Here is a 17,967-nt window from a genome sequence, read left to right as displayed (position 1 = left end):
TATGGAAAACTCAATGCAAAAAACGCGTTTTGGGACCCCCCTTTTTTCTCAGCCCCCCCTTCACGAAACCCCACCAAATTTTCAGGAGCTGCTCAGAAACAAAATGTGCCATTTTCCTGAAAATTTCAGCCGATTCCATCCACAAACGCCAAAGTTATTAGACATAGAATTTTCAAAAGTCCCATAGGGAATTTATCCTAACTATATATACCTACTGGCGAACGCCAGTAGGTAATATATATATATATATATATATATATATATATATATATATATATATATATATATATATATATATATATATATATATATATATATATATATATATATATATGTATATATATATATATATATATATATATATATATATATATTACCTACTGGCGGTAGCCAGTAGGTATATATAGTTAGGACCTAGTTTCCATAGGAAATCACCAACATTCTATTGGGAATAACTTTGGCGCTGGTTGATGAATCTTCGCAAATTTCTCAAAGAAGATGGCTCGCTCCGCTCCTCTCCTTCCCTGAAAGTTTGGGGGGATTAGTCCAGTGGGGGCTGAGAAAAAAGGGGGGTCCCAAAACGTGTTTTCCCCATGTTAATTTCCATAGGACCTTTAGACTCGGCTACAGCTTGAACCACTGAAGGGAATTACACCAAACTTGTCAAAATGGTAGTGTCTGGTACGCAGATCACGCTTTTGGTTAAATAGTGTAAATCCCTCCAGTGGTTCCTTAGAAAATTAGAAGAGAAATCAATGATATATCTATAAGCGCGCACCCCCGCGAATTTTCTGGAAAAAAGGGGGGGGGGAGCCTTGGGGGGCTTCTCTCTTTTGTTTCTATCTTTTTATTTTAATATCGAGGGTGCCCACCCCTCGTTTTGCCCCCCCGAGATCACCGCCGCGGCCCGAGCCGCCTCAAGATGGCCGCCGCCTGGTTGTGGGCGTGGCCGGGAGGACGTGGTTTCCGCTTCCCCCTGCCTGGGGGAAGCCTTGATGTGCCCGCCGGTCTCCCGTGCCGAGGGAGAGACCGGGTGGTGAACACGAGAGAAGGAAGGTAGGTAGGTGAGCCCCCTTCTACCAAGGCTCATCTCTGCTGCTCATCTGGGGGCTCACATGCACGCCGTGCTGCCAGCACTCAGGGGAGCACCTGCTGCCGCCTGACCCGGATCCTGGTCCCGAGCTCTGGCAGCTTCACAGCGGCAGGACAGGTGGGCAGGGCCGGGAGGCGGTGTGGGCTGGGCCGGGCAGAGAGGCAAGGCACTGGGACGGACTCAGAGGCTTCCCCGAGCGACCCGGAAGCTGCACGCAGCCTCCGTCCCTCCCTCGGGACATCTTTCCGAATCCCAGGACAGGGGACTGGTTCGAACAGGGAGGAGAGGGCAGTGGGCTGGGAACCACACTATATACCTACACGAATACATGTATAAATGCATACACCTCCCTATACCAAGAAAATCCGGAACTGTGTGGCAGCACCTCTGAACACTGGACCTTTACACCCCCACCCCGCCGCCGAGGGAGCACGTCCGCCGGGGGTGTCCCCCGTCTCCAGTGCTCTCTTTCAGGGCCGCCACCAGGATAGACTCACATGAACAGGCCGCAGCCTGGACTAACGCGGGCGCCAGCGGCAAACCAAAATGATTGCTGCGTGGGCTGCTCGGGTCCAAGAAACGGCGGCAAACCTGACCCAACCCCGAGGACAGGACTGCAGTGACTGCTAAATCCCAGGCCAGAACAGTACACACCACCGTGCATCTCTGCCGCTGAATCTTCATGCCTGTATCAGTTTGCAGCCTCTCGCCTCTCAAAGTAAGTCATATCGCTCTCACTTCTAATAAAACGTGGTTTAATATTAGCGTGCTGCCGGTTATCTTCGCCTGCGTGCACTGCCTGTGTCGAGCTGAACTCTTAGTATGTTGGTGATCACTTAATTTTCAGCTGCGACATAATGGTGTCAGAGCCTGTTGCATCTCTGTGACCGCCCTGCTGGTGTGATGATCTGGGCCGCTGGCTGAGGGGTTGGGCAGGTAGCGGAGTGCTGACCGGGGCCAACCGCTCTCAGGGTCATTATTTGTATAGGGTTGCCTGTGTGTTGATTCTTAATTAGGCAGGTCATCTGTGCCACGCTGGTGGCTGCGGGGCTGGGTAGGTAGTTTCGCGCCGACCGGGACGGGCCGCATCGTTCGGGGTAACTGATTTATAGGGTTGAGTTGTCGTATTTGAAATAAAGATTACCATTGCGTGCAGCCTGGCTGTTACCTATGTTTTGTGCCTCAGCCAGCCTCAGGCTTCAATGTCAGTCTGTGGAGCCCGCGAGTCAGTTGATTGTTGAATTTAATTTTAATTACTGAGACTGCTGTCTGACGATCCATGTAGTTGGGCACTCACATCCTGTTTGGGCCAGGTCCCACGTGGGACAGAGCGGCCTTCAGTCCACATTTGCTCTGCATGTTTGATTGCCAGGGAGAAGCCAGAGGGGCCCAGTGGGCAAAGGCTGGCTAAAGCAGGATCTGCTAACTGTTTGTCTGCCAGTCCGCCCGGTGCTGGGGCACACCTGTCCGTTTACGCTGTGACCAGGCGCCCGAGTACTGTCTTTAAAAGACATCATCGCGCTACTGTACTCGGCTCTGCACCAGAGACCAGCATTGCAGGCCGTCTGCAGTCTGTGCTGTGCACTTCGACTCCTCTGCCCCGGGGTCAAGTAGCCTCTCCCTGAAGCAGCAATCAGCACCATTGGGGTCACTAACTTTCGAAAATCTGGACTGATGCCTCCATTGCCACTGGTCGAATTGCCCTTGTGCAACGAGAGACCGAGCCTCTGCCGGAGCCCCTGCCTACATTGCTATGGACGCCAGCACTATTGAATGGAGACAACAAGTAGGCACCTTCAGCATTTCCCTCACACTAGTAAGTAAGGTTGCTAAATACTGGTCATTTGCTCATGTCGATTTCAGGCTCAAGGACTGAAAGTGATTTAAAAAAGGTGTCTTTGTAAAGTGTTTTATTTTACGATGGACTTTCTGTATTTACTTTATTAATGAGTCAGTTATGATTAACTTTGCAGCTCCAAAACACTGCAAAATGTTCTTATTTTTACTGTTTAAAGAATGCACTGATAGAAGGAAAAGTATCAACTTTTGGGGCTTCTCAGAACAGCCAGGCCAATAAAATACTGCTCATGCCAGTAAAAAAGAGCCTGGTGGTAACCCTAAAGGTAAGAGGCTAGGTGCAATAAGACCTTCCTGTGATCTGCTGCAGAATAGTGAGCAATAGTGAAGTCAATAATCGAAACAGGCCACTCCAACCCCAGTCAGGCTTGCGTTTTTGTTGCTGGCAGGCAGGAAGGTGAATATGCGCACTGAGCAGCAATTGCTGCTGTTTTTGGGTCAGTCAAAGCCGGGTTGAAGCTTGTAGTTATTATGGTGGGGAGAAGGGTTTACATTACTCTCTGTGTCACATGACATCAAGTGCTCAAATGTGGCCATTCCGTAGCTGCTTCCTGTTGTGTTTTTCATGCGAATTGTAACACCGTGAATCCTGACTTGTTAATCCTAAACACTTTGCATTCTGAGAATAATAGTTTTCTCCTTTCCTATCATAATGCATGGGCACACAAATCCCAGATACAAAGCACACCTGGTTATAAAAAGCAGACGTTTTGTGATCAATAGCAACCTTTAATTTCAGGTGCTCTGCAGCAGTTTCAAGATCTTTTTAGAGTTTCTCACAGCTCAAAAGGGTATAATTTGTCATATTCATCCATTCCCATGGACTTCATTGCTTGGTATTGCTCGTGAAAAATTGTCACTCATAATCGTTGAAATGTCACTCATAATTGCACTGAAATTTAAAAAATGTCACACATAGCAATCTGAAACCTTGGCAGCTATGCAGGGGCTTGAGGTGACTTTCATGGTCTACCAATCCAAAATGCACCCCAAGAGTTGCCGGGGAGACAGCTGCCCGACCGACAGTGGAGACAGGGCAAACCCGCCGCCCACACCCTCCTCAAAAGAGATGTGACGAGAATTGGGAGCACTATACAATCCAGAGCAATGCACAAGTACCTGGTTCAAAGAAGACTCCCTTGTGCAGTATAGTGGAGTACACAAACAAGCAAAATCCAGTATCTAGTTAAGTGTTCAAGACACAGCAATCTACTACTGCGTGGTATAATATAAAGTGCAGTATCTTGAACCCATGCCAGGGTACCTCAAAGAGACTTGTAGCTTTGCAGTTACAGCGTAGAGTGTACGACATGATAGAGTCTCTGGATATAAATATATATATATATATATATATATATATTCACTGAAAAAACCATAGGTTTTAGGCCTTATATAGTTAGGAATTAGCATTTAAAAAACCTTTGAAATTCACTGAAAAAACCATAGGTTTTAGGCCTTATATAGTTAGGAATTAGCATTTAAAAAACCATTGAAATTCACTGAAAAAACCTTAGGTTATAGACCATATATAGTTAGGAATTTGCATTTACAAAACCTTGAAAATTCACTGAAAAAACCATAGGTTAGAGACCATATATAGTTAGCTGGACAGTCTATTGATATAAAACCAATGAAATTCCATATATAGTTAGTTGCACTAACTATATATCGCGCACCCGCAATCCACTGCTGATGATGTCACATATTACATCATTCATGACATGGTCAGTGACATCACTGATGACATCACTGATGACAACTCAAATGACATCGCTGACAACATCACTGATAATATCATTCATGTGATAATACGATGAACCTCTTCAGACTCTAATATAACCTTAGATACAATCAGTGTAAACAGACACTCACAGACTGTCACTCATCCATGGAGTTACTCATACATCTACTCAGTCATGCAAAGAATCAATCACACCTCCATTTCCGCAACTATACAGTTATACACACCTTACTAATTCAAACATATTGTAACACATATTTAATCTCCTATACGATCCCTAATACAAGTTCACAATGATCCATACAGCCACTCACACATTCACTGGCTCTTATGAACGGTTATATATGTCAACTCTCACATGCACTGTGTTTTACATATGTACTTACTTTGACATGTTGCACTGAGATATCCATTCACTCACCAATACACTCATGCACAGAGTCAACCGCCCATGCAGCTGTTTCCACATGAACTTTTGAACCCATACATCTAGTGAATCAACTGCTCACACATCTATGCACAGAGTCATACACCTCCCAGCCACTCATACACATACTGAGTCTCCCATACAAATACTTGGGCAACCAATGAATATCCCATATAGTTACTCATATAGCTACTGATTAACACATTCAGCAGTTTACAGAACAACAGACATAATGATGCACAAATTAAGACAGTATAGTCACTAACCCATGCACTCAGTGAGACACATTTAATCACTCTCTCATACAGTCAGTCATGCAGCTACTAAATTCTTCATCCAGACACTTATACATCCACTCATTCTTCAATATGTAAGACATATTTTAACTTTACAGAAACATACAGTCATTGGATAATGTCATCAGTGATGTCATTTGAGTTGTCATCAGTGATGTCATCAGTGATGTCACTGACCATGTCATGAATGATGTAATATGTGACATCATCAGCAGTGGATTGCGGGTGCGCGATATATAGTTAGTGCAACTAACTATATATGGAATTTCATTGGTTTTATATCAATAAAATGTCCAGCTAACTATATATGGTCTCTAACCTATGGTTTTTTCAGTGAATATATATATATATATATATATATATATATATATATATATATATATATATATATATATACATATAAATATATATATATATCCTGCTCTTGAGTACACCTTCCAAGCCGAGGCACTCATGGGCGGGTGCCCGATCCCGGCGGTGTAACCGCGAAAATCTCCACGCTCCCAGTTCTGCCTTGTTCAAACAGAGATCGGGCACTCAGAAAGTTACAGTTAAAGCTTGTTTATTTGGCAAAATGCACGACAGGCAACAAACGCGTTTCGGAATCAATCCTTAGTCAGTGTTAATTCATAATACTGTGAGTAAGCGTGGGCGTAAAATCCGTTTTGTTCGCAGAATTTGCGGATTTTTGGCAAATTCGCGGTCCGCGAATCGCGCAAATTTGCCCAAAAATCAGCAAATTCGCAAGCTACGGATTTTTTTGCTCGGTCGCGCTTGAAAAATACAATATCGCGAGCACGGCGTTGACTTACCGTGATTCTGACTCTACCGAGTTGTTTTTCACCCGGTTTGCGTGTGCTGCGCCATTTTGGATCTTGCTGCTTGATCGTGTGAGAGTTTTTCGAACGCGATTACCTCATCGCGGCTCGCCATCTTGCACAGCGAGAGTTTGACAACGCGAGTACGTCATAAGGGCCCGCGTTTACGCATTGTGGGAGTAAACAATGCCAAACACGTAGATGCGGCGCGCAGCTGACTTCCGGTGGGAAATTTGAACAGCACGCTTTCCCGAAATTGCAAAAATTGCAATTCTGCACAAGAAATCCACCGCAGGAACCATAAACCTTCTGAAAATGATGATTTTGATTAGAATAACTCCTCAGATTGACATTTGGCGGCACTTTTTGGTGCAAGGAGTCCAATTTTGGGGGGGGGGGGTGTGGGAGGAAGGAAGTGCCCCAGAGTCTCCAACTTCCTGTTCCTGTCCAGCAGGCTCCTCCCAGGGCTTTGTCCATTTCCTGGTCACTTTTGATTTGGATCTGGAGCTGAAAGGATTACTTTTTGGGGCTGCTGCTGGATATTTGTATTTGAGGACTTTTTGGACTTTGGAGTTTGGATCACTTTTGGACTTGAGATTTTACAAGTAAGTTGGTGTTGTTTGTTTGGGGCATTGCATTTTCACAAGTTTAAAACAATATATATTGTGGGTAGCCACAGTATCCAGTAGGCCCAGGGTTAGTCATGGGTGCATGATTTAACTGTTTCTGTGATTTGTTTTTTAACTTAATTCTCATTTATGTCATGGAATTTTACTGTTATATGTTGATTTTTTTTTTAATTTTGGGGTGCCTGTAAAGCCTCACTAGCCAGTAGGCCCAGGGGTAGTGAGTGGTGCATGGACCAAGTCTTTCTGTGGGGTGTCTTGAATTTAATCATCATTGAGGGCATGGATGGCATTGGATTGTGGTGATTTTAGAGTGTTTTTGTACTTTTTGGGGTGTTGTTGGGGCCTAGCCATGTGGGTGGGGGCCATTTTGAGGCCTGGCCATGTGGTGGGGGTCAAGGGGCACTTTTTTAAGCCAGGCAATGTGCTCAGCCCTGCACCCAGTTTGCCTTGCTTTCACCCATTATGCCCAGGGGTAGTCAGTGGTGCATGGACCTAGTCTTTCTGTGGGGTGTCTTGAATTTAAACATCATTGAGGGCATGGATGGCATTGGATTGTGGTGATTTTTGTGTTTTTTGACTTTTTGGGGTGTTGTTGGGGCCTGGCCATGTGGGGGGGGGGCCATTTTGAGGCCTGGTACAGGCAGGGCCTGGCCATGTGGTGGGGGTCAAGGGGCCATTTTGAAGCCAGGCAGTGTGCTCAGTCCTGCACCCAGTTTGCCTTGCTTTCTTCCATTAGGCCCAGGGGTAGTGAGTGGTGCATGGACCAAGTCTTTCTGTGGGGTGTCTTGAATTTAAACATCATTGAGGGCATGGATGGCATTGGATTGTGGTGATTTTAGAGTGCTTTTGTGACTTTTTGGGGTGTTGTTGGGGCCTAGCCATGTGGGTGGGGGCCATTTTGAGGCCTGGTACAGGCAGGGCCTGGCCATATGCTGGGGGTCAAGGAGCACTTTTTTAAGCCAGGCAATGTGCTCAGCCCTGCACCCAGTTTGCCTTGCTTTCACCCATTATGCCCAGGGGTAGTCAGTGGTGCATGGACCTAGTCTTTCTGTGGGGTGTCTTGAATTTAAACATCATTGAGGGCATGGATGGCATTGGATTGTGGTGATTTTTGTGTGTTTTTTGACTTTTTGGGGTGTTGTTGGGGCCTGGCCATGTGGGTGGGGGCCATTTTGAGGCCTGGTACAGGCAGGGCCTGGCCATGTGGTGGGGGTCAAGGGGCCATTTTGAAGCCAGGCAGTGTGCTCAGTCCTGCACCCAGTTTGCCTTGCTTTCTTCCATTAGGCCCAGGGGTAGTGAGTGGTGCATGGACCAAGTCTTTCTGTGGGGTGTCTTGAATTTAAACATTGAGGGCATGGATGGCATTGGATTGTGGTGATTTTTGTGTGTTTTTCGACTTTTTGGGGTGTTTAACTGATGTTCATCTGGCTTCCATTGCTTATAGGTGCACAAGAGAACCACCAGTGCCAGGAAGAAGTCCTGCAGCGGTGTGTGCAGCACGTCACATGACCTCACGTGTGGCCACAAACAAGACAACTCTGCAACTCATGCAACTGCGGCCTGCTGTTCTGACATCTGAAGAAGGGCCCAAAGAAAGGTGGCCATAGCCCCTCAGCGAAAAATGTTGTCAGTGCCACTGCCAGTAAGAAGGAGCAGAAGAAGTAAGTGGCACCAGCTACCAAGGAGACTGGTGTGCCCACCGACACATTTTTGGGAAAAAAATCATTTGGAGTTCAACCTAATTCGGCAAACCTGGCTCAGAGGGGGCAAGAGCAAACCACCAGAAAATGACGGAGAACAAGACAAGGCGGTGGGAAGGGGAAAAGGCAAAGGAAAAGTGACGCAACGAGTAACACGCAGCAGAAGGGGCAACAGGTGGTAGGATTAGAAGATAACCTTACCATCGTTAATTTGACCCCCCACGCTTTAACATTTGCGCAAGAAGCCCCTTTGCAGTTAGGATTGATATTCTGCTAAAGTGATAAGTTGGAGTATACACAGACCAGGATTGATCTGTTTAAATTCGTACGAAAAATGAAATTGTACAAATGTCATAAACTCAAGCCATCAGCTGCGGAAGCAAGGAGATTAAACATTAAATCCCTAACCAAGGATACAGACACCCTTACAATACAGGATCTGAGCATGGTAGAAATGCAACAGGATCTGCGCTCAGAAGAGGAGAATATGGAGACTGCATTATTGGAAATTACTGAAAGAACTAGAAAGATTGGTATTGACTAGGAGGCACCTTTGACTACCTTCAAGCCTCCCTCCCAATTCAACCCCATATGCCTTATGATGCGATTGACTCTTTCTCAGACTCAGTTCTACAGGATTTGAAGAAACTGAGGTTCAATAAGAAGAATCAGGTCCTTAAACATCAGACCCTAACTAAAGAACAAAAATACATCATAAGTATTCTCAGTAAAGATGGCGACATTGTCTGTAAACCTTGGGATAAGGGCGGCAATATTATTTTACTAACTAGGGAGCATTCTCTACGACAACTAAATGATGGAAGATATTATGAAAACACTACAAAAGAGCGTGACCTTGAAAGTATCACTTTTTAAGATGATCTAATCAATAAATGGAGAATTAAATCTATGTTGGATACTGAGAAACTGTGAACCTGTGCTACCAACATTTTACCAACTGCCTAAAGTGCATAAAAGCCTGAGTGATCCGCCTGAGTGACTCGCCGGGGAGGCCTATTGTCTCTACTAAAGGAGGACTTACGGAAAATCTTTCCAAGTACATAGACTCCTTCCTTTTTCAGATGGTTTTAGGCTTAGCCTCATACGTTAAAGACACTAAGGATTTTATATTACAATTAAGTAACATCCTATGGGACCCGACATTTATGTTAATAACTCTTGACATCACGAGTCTATATACATGCATTGAACATTCGCAAGGAATACAAGCAATAGGCTTCTTTATGAAGAAAAGGCCATAGAAGTCCTTAGAATACAGGAACATGCTTGTGGAACTCATTGATGTTTGCCTCCAGTAAATAATATCTTTCTTTTTGAAGGGGACATGTATAAACAGATCTCAGGGACGGCGATGGGCACCTGCTTCGCCCCCAGCTATGCGAATTTATTCGTAGGCTGGTGGGAGGAGCAGGTGGCCCTAGCCGGGTCCCTTTCCAAATGGGCAGAGAATGTCGTGGTCTGGCGTCGATATATTGACGACCTCTTTCTGATATGGAAGGGCTCATCCATACAGGCAGAGGAGTTCATTGAAGCACTGAATGATAACACCTTAAATCTAACATTTACGAATGAGATGAGTACCACCTCAGTTAACTATCTCGATTTGAGAGTTTTTGTAAAGGAGGGAGCTCTAGGTACAGAACTATACAGAAAACCCTCTGCCGGAAACTCGACTCTCCATGCGAAGAGCAGTCATCCCCCCAACCTGATAAAAAGCATTCCGTATGGAGAATTGCTCCGTCTGAAACGGAATTGCACATATGACACAGATTTTGAGAAAGCTGCAAGAGAGTGTCTGACTAGATTCCAGGTGAGGGGTTACGAGCTGGCGCTGTTAACATCGACCTATAAGAAAGTTCAGTCAAAGGCACGTAATGAACTGTTGGCCAGTAAAGGTGATACCACAAAAGGCAAGGATACTAAGAAATGCAAGGGCCAATTTCGTATGATTACTAGATATTCAGTTGATGTGACTTGTCTTAGATGTATAATCAAGAAAAGTTGGCATATCCTACAAACTGATTCGATGATAGGGAAAGATCTACCAGGATCACCGCTAATGACTTTCCGTATATCGAAGTCATTGAAAGATGTCCTAGTACAGAGTCATTTACCACCTTTGCGTAAGAAAATAGGAACGCTCAAAGACATGAGGGGCTTTTTCCCTTGTGGGAAGTGTAAAGCCTGTGCTTCCAGTAAAAGAACACTGAGCTTCAGTATCCCAGGTTTAAAAAAAAACAAAATTATCAATAAATTCATCTCGTGCCTTACCCCATTTGTGGTCTACTGTTTGGTGTATCCCTGTGGACTTAGGAACATAGGGAGCACCATCCACAGTGTAAAGATGAGAATCCTTGAACACCAACGAGCCATAGCCAATCAGGATGTAAACTAACCGGTGGCAAGGCATTTAGCATTAAAACATCAGAGTAACAGGGATTTACTCCAATACTACGCAATCGATCACGTACCGATAAGCCCTAGAGGCGGGAATAGGGTACAAAGATTGCGCAGATTGGAGTCACGATATATCATCGACTTACAGACTTACAGACAAAAACACTGGGGGGCTAAATAGTAGTGTAGAGCTAACAGTACATCTGGGCTAACCATAAGACTATCATGATCTGTTGTAAGAGTATCAGTAAGAATGTACATAGTATGATGCAATGTAGATGTATATTTACAATCTGTGTTTTCACCCCCTACTTTTCAACTTTGCAATTGTATCTTTTACTTTACAGTAGGGTCCCACTAATGAGTTGATGTGAGTATTTAGGCCATTTGTTAATGTTATCTTGGAGGCATTGTACATTATGAAGGGGTCAATATTGGTGATTGCCGATACACAGCGTGATAATAGGTCAACACATGGGGTGTGTTGTTTATCCACAATGACTCGAAAACATTTTCTGAATGTAAATATGTACATAGTGAAATGGTTTTCCACGGTTCTTTATTTAAAGACATCAGTTGTTATACAGAGTAGATTACGGATGATGTGGAAAAATGCCAATCCACGGCGAGATAATGAAGTATTGTCCCTAACATGACTACTGATATTTATCATTTTGATTGTTGCCCTCTGTAATGCATTTCTTTCAAACACTTTGAGAATTGCATGAAGTGATACTGTTATGTTGACTAGGGTAAGATGGCGGACTCATTTTATGTCTCATTATATTGGTGGAAACATCGTCGTCACTGTTGCCATCATGGTGACGTGATTAAGATAAAATGGCGCCTCACAGTATTATGAATTAACACTGATGAAGGATTGATTCTGAAACGCGTTTGCTGCCTGTCGTGCATTTTGCCAAATAAACAAGCTTTAACTGTAACTTTCTGAGTGCCCGATCTCTGTTTGAAAAGGCAGAACTGGGAGCGTGTATATATATATATATATATATATATATATATATATATATATATATATATATATAGCAGTAACCTCATCCAAAAAAGAGAAGTGACCCATGTGGAGAATTAAAAGAAGCACTTTATTGAAGAATTGTTTCTTAGCGAATGCATTTCGGTGTGTCTGCCTTCATCTGCGCTCCTCTCCACCTGCTTCGTGTACTGTGGCGTAGGCAAACCTGCCTCGATGGAGATAAGAACACCTTGCTCCACCCCCTGATCTGATTGGGCTCTCCAGTGTAGTCCTGTAAACACGGACTGCATGTCCAATGATGCCGCAATGTGGTGCATCCCGGGGAAGGAGAAACTGCACATGGTGACACTGTCGGAGTGGTCATCAAGAGCAGGCACAGAGTCAAAGCATGTTGGGAGGTGAGGCAATTCGACAGTCCAGTGCCCCCTCGAATCCTCCACATTTAGCCGCTGCAACCCTTTCGCCTGGAGCCTTTCACGGGGGTCGGCATAGGAATCCAGGTCACCGAAAGAGGAAGCAAGAATACCTCCTCACCGCTGTGTCATCCGGGCATCGTTATGGGATCTGGATGGGATTGTAACCACAATCAATGTAAAAATGCTCGGACGAGCCTGCGAGAACATCCTGACCTCTTGTGCTGCGTGGGTTCACTTGAATGTGTGCTGGCTGTCGCATGGATATGTAGCAGTAACCTCCTCCAAAAAAGAGTAGTGACCCATGCGGAGAATTAAAAGAAGCACTTTATTGAAGAATTGTTTATATATATGCGTGTATGTATGTATGTGTGTATGTATGTATGCATGTTGCATCTGTATTGTGTGAACCTAGCCAAAAACGAAGCAAAGTATTGTACAGGGTCAGTGGGATGTATAATGTCAATAATAAGAGAACTAAAGGACCCCAGACAACCCTGGGAAGGGTCAGGCTTGCTTGGCGTACAACAAAAGTATTGTCTTGTTTCATGAGTAACAGATAATAACCTTTGGCTGTTTAGCCCTTATTTCAGTCAGCCAGAGCCAGCGCAGGTATTCACAGTACTTGTACATTTCATCAGTGACCGCTCTTCACTAAGGCCCTTTCTGACACATCATCATTACTGGCCACAGCGCCCCCGTCAGAGGCTTTCCACAGCTCCAAACACCTTGAACACTTAATCATCATCATCACCAACAATCACTGTGGCATCTCCTCCATGAGCCTCCAATGGCTCTCAAGATTTCAACCACTTAATCATCATCATCACCTTCATCATTGTCACCACGGATGACCGTGGTGTCTACTTTATGAGCTATCAACAGCTCTCAACACTCTTAATAATCATCATCAACATCATCAGCAGCATCATCCTCACCAACAATGACTGTGGCTTCTCCTTCATGAGCCTCCAACAGCTCTCAACACTTCAAACACGTAACCATCATCTTCACCTTCATCATTGTCACCACAAATGACCATTGTGTCTACTTCATGAACTATCAACAGCTCTCAACACTCTTAATAATAATCATCATCATCATCATCATCAGCAGCAGCATCATCCTAACCAACAATGACTGTGGCTTCAGCTTCATGAGCCTCCAACAGCTCTCCACACTCTCAACACAACGAACACTTAATCATCATCATCACCATCATCATCCATCCTTGACCATTGCACCCCCTTTAGGAGCCTTCAACAGCTCTCAGCTCTCTCAACACTTAATCATCACCATCATCAACATCCTCTTTTACATTATCATAACCATCATCACCTTTACATTATCATCATCACCAACAATGACTTAATACTAATAACTATAATCACCATATTTATCATCTTCACCATTGCCACATCTATTATCATCATCATCATCATCTTCACCATCCTCATGGCCATCATCATCATCATCACTAACCATGGCACCCCCTTCAGGAGTCTTCAGCAACTGTCAACACTTAGAATATTTAACAATCATCATTACCATCATCATCATCAGCATCATCCTCAGCATCAGCAACAGCATCATCATCATTATCATCATTATTAATCATTGACTGGGTCGCCATCTTCAGGAGCCTTCACTCTCAGTGATAAAAACACGTTATTATGATCATCTTCATCACCATCTCCATCTTTATCATTCGGGAGAACGTACATATTGAACAATATTAAGACAAACCTTTGAATCAGACCTTACTGCTGAGGCTGACGGCCACCTCCAAACTGTAATTCTGTGGCTACAATGTAGCATTGAGAGACTCTAGTTCTTTTCATTTCACATGCCACAAGGAGGGGGGGTGGGTCTTAGAGTGTCTGAAAGTCAACTCCACACTTCTTACCCAGACGGTAGAGCACGATGTTTATGAATACGTTGACTGCAACCAACACTCCCAGGGTTACCGCCTGCCTCATTAGACGAGGGATCTCCCGGCCACCTAGAGAGGAAATCACAGAATCCTGCATTAACTCTGCATGTGGGAGTGGATCACCTGCCTGTAGCTGGAGTACCATATCATCAAAGAACTTGTAATAGCCTCAGGGAGTGTGTGTTTAATGAATATATGTGTGTTCTGCGACTGGTCACTGATTTTAAGTGTGTGCAAAACTGGTCAATATAGTGTGTGTCGTGACTGGTCACTGAGTCTCGAAGTGTGCCAAGATGTATTTGTCACTGAGTCTCAGTGTAAATCCGTATTTGTTACTTCCTTTTTTTATTTTGTTTTTTTATTTTACAGAGTGTTATATAGCGCAAACTTGACCTGAATCGGGTATCAGAGCACTTTACATAGCACCAATTGCATTACATGAGGACACATTAATTTTTGTTAGGCATAGGGCGATTAAGTTATTTTCCCAGGATCACAGGATTTTCAGCATCATTACTGAGACTCAAACCCAGTTCCCCATATTCGAGGTCGACTGCCATAGCCGTTAGGCCAAATCACTGGTGCCATTGTGGAAATTAAGTGAACTATTGCCCAGAGTCACATGGTGCTGAGCTGAGCTTCTGCTGGAGCCGGGGATCGAACTGTGAACCCTGTGCGCCGAAGTCAGCTGCCCTGGCCACTGCACCACACCTCTCCACTCTCCAGTGCATGCCAAGACTGGTCACTGAGTCTCAGTGTTTCACAAGACTGGTCAATGAGTCTCAATGTGTGCCAAAACTGGTCACTGAGTCTCAGTGTACGCCAAAACTGGTCACTGAGTCTAAGTGTGTGCCAAGACTGGTGAATGAATCTCAGTGTGTGACAAGACTGGTCACTGAGTCTCAGTGTGCATCAAAACTGGTCACTGAGTCTCAGTGTGTGACAAGACTGGTCACTGTCTCAGTGTTTCACGAGACTGGTCCCTGTGTCTCAGTGTGTGAAAAGACTGGTCACTGAGTCTCTGTGAGTGATTAGACTGGTCAATGAGTCTCAGTGTGGGACAAGACTGGTCACTGAGTTTCTCTGAGTGATTAGAATGATCTCCGAGTCTCAGTGTTTCACAAGACTGGTCAATGAGTGTCAGTGTGTGCCAAGACTGGTCGCTGAGTCTCAGTGTGTGCCAACACTGGTCACTGAGTCTCAGTGTGTGCCAAGACAGGTCACTGAGTCTCAGTGTGTGCAAAGACTGAACATGCTTGGTAGTACCTACCAAGACTGACCAGCAGCCAACATTGAACAACAAACCTTACTGAGCACCCAGGAAGATCAGTGTGGTTTGATGCCAGCTATGAATCTGTGAGGAAAAATAAGTGAACCTCAGTGTTTGCAGGTCTGGAAGTAAGTCTAGGTTTGATGCAAGACAGGTCAGTGACTCAGTATTTCTGCGGAGACTGACTAGTGACTCTCAGTGTGTGCAATGTCTTGACCGAAACATACCTGATGAACCAATTAAGCATTAAGCTTCACGGTGTGTGCTGCATCTGGACTGCCACTTACTGCATATAAAAGGATGGAATGTGACTCACTGCATGTACCATTTGTGGAGTTTGGGTCAGTGTGTGTGCCAAAGCTGGACTGTGTCTGTGAATGTGTTCAAAGTTTTAAAACTGAATCTCAGTTACTGCTGTCCAGTGCTGAAGTGCATGTGCTCTCTCCTTTAAACGTGGTATGGTTGATCTACACAAGTTTGGCATATTTATTTTACCTGTAAGCCCCTTGTACAGTGGTATCCTATATACCCAGGGCCTGTAAATTATATGCTACTAGTGGGCCCGCCAAAAACTCTCAAGTGTGTAAATTACCTTGATCCTACCCGCACTGCGTACAGCAAAGCTTCTGTTTGCCACAATTATTTCAACCAAAAATCTTATGTATTTGCAATTTTTTAATGTTTTAATCCATCACATTAAGGTATACGTTTCACAAACACATAACATTACCACATATTACAATATATGTTTCCTATTTACATCAATTGAACACAAGACTTGCTAAGCCTATACAAAAATTTACTCATTGCAAAGCTGTTATACATCTGTAATTAATGTATTAATTATTTCTGGTCCCCATGCAGTTCGGGATGATATCCCTTCTTCAGGGGAACTGAAAAAAGTATTTAATGAATGAATCTATTAGTCAATATATCAATTCAACAATTCAGTACGTTGCATTGCGAATATAGTTGTGAATATTGAAGATGTAGTCTATGACAATGTGTGAAGTAGCCATCACCAGGTGAATAAAAATCAAGAAAACTGAAACCCAAACTGAAAGTCGTGAAATGTTAGGTGAGGGGTAAAATGAACCATGTGCCTTGTACCAATATCTTTTGGCAAAAACGATTTCTATGTCAGGACAGGAGGCTCCGATTATGCTTTCTCATTTCTTTAATGAAATGCTCAGCAGCCAATAAAAAACAATCAAAAACTACATTTCCCATGAACACTAGGGAATGACCATAGAGATTATCCTATAAAAGGTCCAAACATTAGTCCTTCTTCCTCTTTCTTTGCTGCTCCGCAGCCAGTTAAGTCTCTTTATCTTTACTCTAATGAATTTGCTGATATTGCTGTTTTGCTAACGTTACTAATTTACACTTGCCTTGCATTCCGCTGCTTTGTTTATTCGTGTGCGGTGCTTGTGTATGTTTGGAGCACTCCGGCTCCTCTTTTGGTGTGTGCCGGTGTTTTCTTATGTCCGTTGGCGGCGTGCTTCTTGGGAGCGTGTGTTCGCCTCCCTGCGCCTGGCCGCTTGTGCCCGGTTGCTTTAGTGGAGCGGGAGCAGGGGTTGTCGGCTCGCACGGAGAGCGCGAGCGCTCTCGAGCCGGTGTTTCAGAGGCGGCAGCGTCGCGCATGCGCTGCATTATTTCCGGCTTGAGGCTTTGTTTTTCCTCACGCCCGTTAAGTGAAGGAACGCTTTTTGACAGCACTCCCGCCCACAGCCTTGAACTCTCGACCCCGTTCGACGCCGGAGCACAGGAAAGTGCTTTGGTTGATTATTTATGTGCATAGGCTCTGCCTAGAGTGATTTTGTGGTCGGCAGGCTTATCTCCCTCCACGTTTGATTTATTTTTTCTTGAGTTTGGTTCATTCAACCTCAAATTAGCCTGCTCTGGGGTGGTCACTCCCCCTTCATTGTATCTTTGATACTCTATATCTGTGCCAGTCATCTTGTGGGCTCTGAATATCTGCACTCCAGTGCAATGGCGGATTATTATGACGCAGATGATGACTGTTTCTATGGTGAAGAAGAGGATGACTCTCTTGAGTATAATCTGGTGGAGGAACTGGATAAAGGTGTGCAGTTATCAGTTAATAAGGCGCTTGTTCGTTTTATAAATCCACTGAAGCGCCATTTAAACCAGTATGCGATGCAGCAAGGTTGGTTGCCTCCTTCCGAGAAGTCCACCAAGTCGCCCCATAATCCTCATAAGTCTGACTTCCAGAGGCTGGCAAAGACTTTGGCTACTGAGGCGTCCAAATCTTCGGCGTCACACTTTACGGAGGAATCAGACCATGCTCACGCCTCTTCTGGTCAGGATTCTCCCCCTCCCAAGAAGCGTCTCCGCAAGGAGCATTTTGTTGACGC

The 17,967-nt window shown here is 44.5% G+C and overlaps 1 protein-coding gene across 1 annotated transcript in view; it reads right to left on the bottom strand.

Moving 5' to 3' along the window:
- The window catches only part of LOC147700491 (uncharacterized), a 108,450-nt gene extending 91,208 nt beyond the window's left edge, over positions 1–17,242 (bottom strand). Inside the window, exons 1-2 of the mRNA XM_086928431.1 lie at positions 16,981–17,242; positions 14,293–14,388 (exon numbers count right to left, since the gene is read on the bottom strand). Coding sequence (XP_086784557.1) covers positions 14,293–14,388; positions 16,981–17,242 — 358 coding nt within the window. The remainder of the gene's footprint in view (positions 1–14,292; positions 14,389–16,980) is intronic.
- Positions 17,243–17,967: the final 725 nt, after the last annotated feature.

This window comes from Lissotriton vulgaris, chromosome 7 (genome assembly GCF_964263255.1).
Source record: "Lissotriton vulgaris chromosome 7, aLisVul1.2, whole genome shotgun sequence".
Lineage (NCBI taxonomy): Eukaryota > Metazoa > Chordata > Amphibia > Caudata > Salamandridae > Lissotriton > Lissotriton vulgaris.
The sequence above is the reverse complement of the archived record's forward strand: the minus strand, read 5'-3'. Positions and strand labels throughout refer to the sequence as shown.